At 45.0% G+C, this 7505-nt stretch overlaps 1 protein-coding gene across 5 annotated transcripts; it reads right to left on the reverse strand.

Annotated features, from left to right (window-relative positions):
* Positions 1–1307: 1307 nt before the first annotated feature.
* On the reverse strand, positions 1308–7152 carry LOC133367105 (zinc finger protein 135-like). 5 transcript variants are annotated; one of them, XM_061590862.1, is made up of 2 exons: positions 7131–7152; positions 1308–4934 (listed from the first exon to the last, which is right to left on the reverse strand). In XM_061590862.1, exon 2 carries the CDS (start codon positions 4887–4889, stop codon positions 2847–2849), a length of 2043 nt encoding a protein of 680 aa, XP_061446846.1. In that variant the 5' UTR covers positions 4890–4934; positions 7131–7152; the 3' UTR covers positions 1308–2846. The 5 variants fall into 5 exon arrangements, with proteins under 5 accessions (XP_061446846.1, XP_061446843.1, XP_061446844.1 ...); XM_061590859.1 differs by lacking the exon at positions 7131–7152 and adding an exon at positions 6658–6793; XM_061590860.1 differs by lacking the exon at positions 7131–7152 and adding an exon at positions 6358–6650.
* Between the last annotated feature and the right edge of the window lie 353 nt (positions 7153–7505).

Raw genomic sequence — 7505 nt, forward strand, 5'->3', positions numbered from 1 at the left:
ATACACTTAATCCAATAGTATATTAAGTGGGGTGAATTTAATGTAATTTAAATCAGAATATTAAATCTTTGCAAGCAAATGAGCTAAGATTTGTTTTTGAGAAATCTTTTCTCCTTAAGCTCAAAAAAGTTAACTAAAACCAGATCAGAGTATTTGTCCAGGTAGCCCATTTTGTCTTCTCTGATTGGCAGTAGTTCTCCCAAATCTCTGCTTAACAAAAAAAGAAGACTGCGTCTTTCCCACCACTTGATATCTCATCCCTTTAAATGAAAATGTCAGTAGCTGAACTTGGGACCTTCTTCCTTCAAAGTATATGCTCTACCACTGGAGCTAGGTTCATTTTGGCTCATACCTAGGAGGATGAGCAGTTAGAGAAGCTGGATGGCATCCTGCTCAGAAGAATATTGCATTTGGCTCGTTTGTTCATGTATGGGAGGCTTGGATTAACATCTGGCATATTTACATGATATGGTGAGAGAGTTCCCTTACAGCTCTCACACATCTCACTTGTTTAACCCTCATCCCACAGAAACTCATGAAAACCCTATTCATAGTGTCGCCATAAGTCGGAATCGACTTGAAGGCAGTACATTTACATTTTACCAGATGAAAACTTAAAAGTACTCAGAAAAATGTCAAAAACTGTAACTGGAGATACTGAGTAATGTTTTCATCTGGAACTGTTTTCACTTGTGAGACTGGTACAATACGCCCAGCTCTACCAATAAATTTGTGCTGCATATGGAAAATGGCCATGAGAGTCCACCCTTGGATAGACCACAGCAATGTTAAAAGGTTTACATTGTAAAATGCACAATGAGAAATGCAGAACTAAGAATGCTTAGTCTAAAAAAAATAGCAATTCACTACAGTTTTATTTATTATTTAATTTATATCCCACCCTTCCTCCCAGCAGGAGCCCAGTTGATGTAAAGGTACAAGACTAAGAGGTCTAAATGGGTAAAAAGATTGAGCTGGATATTTAGGGTTGTGTTCAACTAACATTTACTCCAGGTAAACCCACTGAAATTAATAGCCCTAAGTTAGTTATGGTAATTAAGTTCAATGGATCTCCTCTGAGTAAAAGTTAGTTGAATGTAACCCACAGGATAGATGTGTTGTGAAAGTATATTGGGTAACACAGCAAGTAGCCTCAGAGGCTTTTAAGCTTGGTTCATGCAATCTTCTTCATATTTAATTCCCCCCCATTAGTATTATATTAAAATTCACTAGTGTTTTATAAAACCTTTTAAACTGCTTTGTGTTTGCAAAGCAGAATGTGAGGAATCATTTTTTGCTTTTGAACATGATTGCAACAACTTACAGAAGATTTTATTTCTGCCTTTGGATTTTTACTGACGTTTAAAAGACTCTGAGAGACCTTTTTCCTAAAGACCTTTTCCCCAACTTGCATCATTGCAGGCATAACATGAACAAATCTTATTTTTACTTACAGCTTTTTCCAGTTGCATGTTTTTTTTAAAAAATCATTTAAAATTTGCCCTCTTGTAGGTAAGAACACACATAAAAATGTGTGTGTTGTGGTTGCTACGAGCAGGACCATGCATCTGCTTTAAAAACAAAAACAATACTGCATCAACATACCCCAGTTTTGGTGTCTAATAGCACAATCCCATGTCTCTTGAGGCTAATGAGTTCAGTGGTGCTTTCTCCCAAGTAAATGGATATAGGATTGCAGCCAAAACCACCTACACTCTAGCAATTATGTAGTTATGCAAATTAAGCAAATGGTAACGTGCTTATTTCACAGTGGGAAAGGGGCAGATACCTGTACAAGGCACTGATTGCTCAAATTTCTGCTCTGCTAGCAACCCTCCATCCCTTGCCCCCATTTCAGAAATTTTACCAAACGTTAGCCATGCGCGTTCAGACTTCTCTTCGTTGGTTTGGTTCAGATGTAATGCCAAACCAGAGTAAGATTTGGTTCACAAGTAATCATAAACAAAAACATCTGCAAGATCCCAGCCTTGGCTCCTTTTAGATGTAATGCCAAACATGCTTTGGAGTTACATGACTGAGCCTCAGACTTATTAATGCATCAGCTTTGTACCTCACCCTGCCTCCAGTAGGAGCACAGGATGGCCTAACACTAAAAATAAAACAGCAAAACAAATATACAGTTTTTTATCAAATACCATCAAGCTATCTCACAGCAGCAGAAGCAGACCACACCACAATTTGACCCAAAGGCCTGGGTAAATAAAAATGTTTTTAACTTATGTTTAAAGATTTCTCATGTGGAGGCCAAATGAATATCCCCTAGAAGGGAGTTCCACATATAGTGTCCAGAGTCACTGCCCTACTGATGGCCACCAAGGACAGAACAAGATGTAGGGCAGCCCCTGCAAATCACAATATCCAGTTGGGATAATATTTGGGAAGCCACTTCTTTAAGTACTTGGGTTTCAGGTTGATGTACGCTTCCTCCTCCCCCTATATGCTCAATTTCCTCCTGTACCTAGATCTTTGCAAACGTGGTCTACACAAGACACAGTTTACCTGCAAACCAGAATAAGAAACAAAATGATTTGATTTGACTGTAGTCTTTGGGTCTAGTTTGCAGGCAATGTGTTATTTGCCAAGAACCAGAAAGCACTAGAGGAAGGAGTGCTCAAGCCTGAGGCTTGCTTATGAAACAGAACCATAGTTTGGCATTATATCTGAAACATACCTGAAGGACTAGAAACTTGCTGTTTTCTGTAAAGTTAAAAATGAAATTCTCAAGACACTGGAACCAGCGTTCAATACTGCAGTGGTGCAGAAGTGCCCACAGCCCGGACTACAGCTATAGTGTTCCATCTCCCAATGGAGAACTTCCTAAAACATCACTGTGGCTTGGCACTCCATTGTTCTTTCTCTACCACTTTACCACCAAGTCCTGCACCCTCCTGCCCATGAAGCCGGCGATGTTTGGCAAAATTGGAAGAGTTATTGAAACGCCGGCAGCACACAGCACACTCAAAGGGCTTCTCCCCAGTGTGCAGTCTCCGGTGAGTGGCCAGGGCTGAGCTCTGCGTAAACCGTTTGCCACAGACAGTGCAGCCGAAGGGCCTTTCACCCGTGTGCACCCGTAGATGCTCCTTCAGATCTGTGGCACGACGGAACTGCTTGGGGCATGCAAAGCAGAGAAAGGGCTTGGAATCAAATGCTGACTGGGAGTGCTGATCATAGGGCCCGGGATCTTGGAAAGGAAAAGAAGGTGTAGAGCTACCTTCTTGCCAGTGCTGAGGGGAACTTCTGAACTCATCCTGTAAGGAGCAGCAACCAGGGGATACAGAATTATTGTAAGGCAAAGAACATGGCTCAGGACCCTCCTGTTCCCAGGGAGATATGCTAGCAGGCATGTCTAAGGAAGAGCATCCTTCAAATTCAGTCCTTTCTCTTATCCCCACATTGGTCTCTTCCCAGTCCATGACATTGCCCCTATCAGGGCAGGCCCAGGCAGACACTTTTGTTGTGAGAACATTACTCTTCCCCTGGGCACACACTTGAAATTCCACTTGTTTCTTTTTGTTGCTGCCACTGTCTTGTCTCAGCAATTGGAAGTGGCCAGTGTCGTTTTGTCTCAGGTCACTGGCAGCAACACCTTGGTGTCTATTTCGTCTTGGCTCCAAGGTGCTGATGGCCCTGCTTGGATTCAGTGCATTGGCATGGCTTCCACCTCTGCCATTCTGTTTTGTGTGTGCACTGATGCTCTCCCCACTGCTATGCTTCAGCCCTCTGAGGTAGCCTCCATTTGTTCTCCTTACTAAATAGCCCCCGACTCCACTCTCTTGACTCAGCTTGTGGATATAGGTCCTGTTGCTACCAACTTGCAAAAGGCCTTTTCCACAACTGCTGTCATCTAGCTGTAACTTACCATTGGGGGTGTCAAGATGAGGCTTCTGCTCGCCCTGAGTGTGGCTTTCACCTGCTCTATTTTGCCTCAGACCTAGAGTAGGATTTTCACCAGTAACATACTTCGGTCGTCTGAAGCCATGGCCATTTTGAGTCACCTCCTGGCCACAGTCACCATTTCCCCCCAGTACCCCAACATGTTCTTTTCTATCACTTGCCTGTCTTAGACCCTTAGAATGGCTACTTTGCTTCATGTCAAGGTTAGGACCACAATTAGCATTATCTTGCCTTAGTTTCGTACTCGTGAAATGGTCCACATCAACACCAGCTTGCCTCAGGTTGCTACTGCAGTTGCCATCTTGGCTTAAGCCTTTTCCATAAGGGCCGCTTTGCCTCCTTTTTGGGTCATGGCCCCTCTTGTTCTCACCTTCCCTCAGTTCTTTGATCATTTGGTAGCCATTTTGTCTTGGTGGGGGGCCATGGCTTATACTGCAGCCATCTTGTCCTTCAGCTAATTGGCTCCGTTTCTTCTCAAGAAGAAGGGCACAGTCTTTCCCATCGTCCCCCTTCTCACTATAACCAAAGGGTTGACTGTGGATGCGTTGGTGCTTGCGGAAGTTTGAGCCATTGTTAAAAGACTTAAAACAGACGCCGCAGCGGAAGGGCCGCTCGCCAGTATGAATGCGCATGTGGCCAGAGAGCACTGAGCTCTGAGTAAAGCGCTTGCCACAGATGCCACAGCCATATGGCCTTTCGCCCGTATGTACCCGTTCATGGTCGCGTCGGTCCGAGGCCCTCTTGAAGCGCTTGGGGCAAAAAGAGCAGCTGTAGGGCCTCTCAGCAGGGAGGGACAGGGTCTCTGGGTTGCCAGGCAACCATCTGTGGGGCTCTAACAAGAGGCTTTTGCAGCCCTGGCACTGTGGAACTTGCCCTTTGCACCCAGCAAGAATCGGCAGCTCCTGGCATAGGGGACAGATGGGGGGTGTTACCGGCGCTGTCTCTTCTTTCACTGTAACCAGCTGGACCTCCATCGGTGAGCCCACACCAGCAGAACACCAGCCTCATAGCATCTTCCTCTGGAAAAAGCAGGAAAGACAACATGTAAACAGGAGGGGTGGGGTGGGCAGGTCAAGTGGCCAGGGCTTGAATTACACAGAGGGCAGAGACCTGTTCTCCTTACTTACTGGTTTTAAAGAGCTAAAGGGGGAGGGGATGATTTGACTAAGGTTTGAAGGAATCATGGAATGGGCCTTGTGAATTTCTTCAAATCCCCGCTCCTCCCTGTCCCTCCTTAACACAAGCACAGGTGCTGGTTTTAGTTAAGTAAGTTTCTGTCCAGCCTTTCCATCTGAGAATGCCCAAGGAGGCTAACAGTAAAATATAAAAACAGTATCAATGTAACAAACCTAAGATGGTTAATCAAAAACGGTATGAGAAAACAGACAGCAAGGGCAATCAAAATCCTCCAAATTAAACAAATGTAGGGTGGTATTTATATGTCTTAAAATGATGGCAAAATATTATTATGAGAGAACATAAGAAAGATCTCCTGAGGCAGAGTTCCACAGACTATGCGGCCACAGAAAGGTTCCCTCTTGCGTGATTCCACTGAACATATTTCTGCCAAAAGTAAAATATTTAAAATATGTTTTATTATGCTGTAAACTGTCCTGAATGGGGTATACATATTTTTAATGAATGAACAAGCATGTCTGGTAGCCCAAGATTAAAACTCTACACCCAGGAATGTTGGGACCCTTGCTACCTCTGGTGCATGTCCTGAACTTTCTAGAGAACTTGTTCAGCTCCCAAATCTTTCCATGGAGGATTCAGGAGTTCTGGACCCAGCCCCACCGTTTCTCCAACTGAACACCTTCCGAAACCCCCAAACCAGCAACATCTAGCCCTCTTAATCTCTCTCAAGAACTCGGGGCCCGCTGGTCTTCAGTACTCCCAATGCCCATCCTAGGTATTCCAGCTCCATGTCTTCTGCTCCCCCTTTTCAATCAACAGCTCAACTCGGCTCACTCCCTTCCCAGACAATCCAGGATCGCTAAATGGAAACGCCACATGAAGAGGCAGTTTACCTCTTAACATAAGATGCTCGGCGCAAACAACAGGGGAGAAAGATCCTCCTTTTTATCAGGCCCTGCTTGTGAACGCTCTGATCCACCCGGCTAGCCACTGGGCTAGATGAGCTTTTGACCCAGCCCAGCAAAGCAATCCTTGGTCCAAGCACCCTACGCCCTCCCCCGATCTTGCTTTATAACCTACTAGGCCCCTTTCGAAGAAACCTCTTAACCAATCAAATAACCCAGCCAAGCGTCCCGTCTGCAAGTTCCCCTTCCCAGGCTCTTATCCCACCCCACCCGCTCAAAATCTAGGCATCGCAGTTCCCAGCCCTGCGTTCCTCAGTTTCACTAGAAAGCCCCCTCTCTCCCCAGTCACAAGCGTCCCAGCGCTGTATAGTTCTCCCACGCCAATCTCCAAAAGACCCACTTGCGTCCTCCCTGAACGAGTCCAGCTTCTTAGCAGAATCGGAGACCAGAGAACAATAGCCCCGAGCTGGGCGATCATTGCAAACGGCTCAAGGCAGGAGATCTGCTGGCGGGGCTGGAGGGGGCCGTGGGGAGCCCATACATTACGATCCTGCTGCAAGCCCGCCCCACTTCTCCTGGTTACTTTCGTCTCTTTGTCCCCCCATTGGCATGCTAGTCTCTACTCATCCTTGGGCATTGCACCCAGTCGCTTCTGGTCGGTTCCATTCCCTCCTCCTCCAGAAGCGATCCTCACATGTACCTGTTCCATCCAATCTGATACCGGGGAAATTCCCCACCACCGCCACCCGTGTACCTCTCCAACTTTCAGCCTCCTTCGGAGGGAAGAAACAGTTGGAAAAACTCCCCTCCCCCTTCTGTCCCTTCTCTTCCCTAATGTGCACGTCCCCTTTAAATGCAACCAAAAAGGAAAATAAAGGGAACTGGGCGACTGTTTCCTCTCTCTTTTTGTCCGCCGTCAAAAATACAAGCTTAAACTACCACTTTTTTTTATTTAAAGACACAGCAGCCACTTCTGCAAACGCGGGAGAATCGGATTAGGCACCATAGATGCTGATTCTGTAATTCAGTTTAGTTCAAATACGCTTTACCCGTGGCGCAGTAAACCTTAGAACACTACCGTAAAACACTTGGTGCAATTAAAAGTGCTGCAAGCCAGGTTATTGTTTTAAAATAGTAGTTCAGCTGCAACATTCCCAAAGATTTAAACCTCACCTGTCCTTGTTATGCAATGCTCCAATTAAAGATGCCATTTCTGTCTTTACACGACGGACAAAAACTCAATCCCTCTCACTGCCAGCAGCTTAGGAAATATCAGCATAGTTGGGGAAGCGACAATTGCCAATCTGGGACAGAAGTGTAGCTTGCTAAAGTATGGAAAACAACCAATAATTCATCATGACAGTATGACAATCATCAATTTTTATGTCCCATATGGCTTTCATTCCTTGATAAGGCAGAATAAAACTGCAAATTTTGTACCTGCAAAATCTAAGTGGGAAAAATATATATGGTAAAAATAGGAACATATGCTCCTAAAGAGCCTCCTAAAATAAATAGCGAGTTTGAAGATATTAAAACATCACATGC

Source organism: Rhineura floridana, chromosome 11 (genome assembly GCF_030035675.1).
Source record: "Rhineura floridana isolate rRhiFlo1 chromosome 11, rRhiFlo1.hap2, whole genome shotgun sequence".
Classification (NCBI taxonomy): Eukaryota; Metazoa; Chordata; class Lepidosauria; order Squamata; family Rhineuridae; genus Rhineura; species Rhineura floridana.

Coding starts and splice junctions, on each gene's coding strand:
- LOC133367105 (XM_061590862.1), bottom strand. CDS start 4,889: ATGGAGGTCCAGCTGGTTACAGTGAAAGAAGAGACAGCGCCGGTAACA.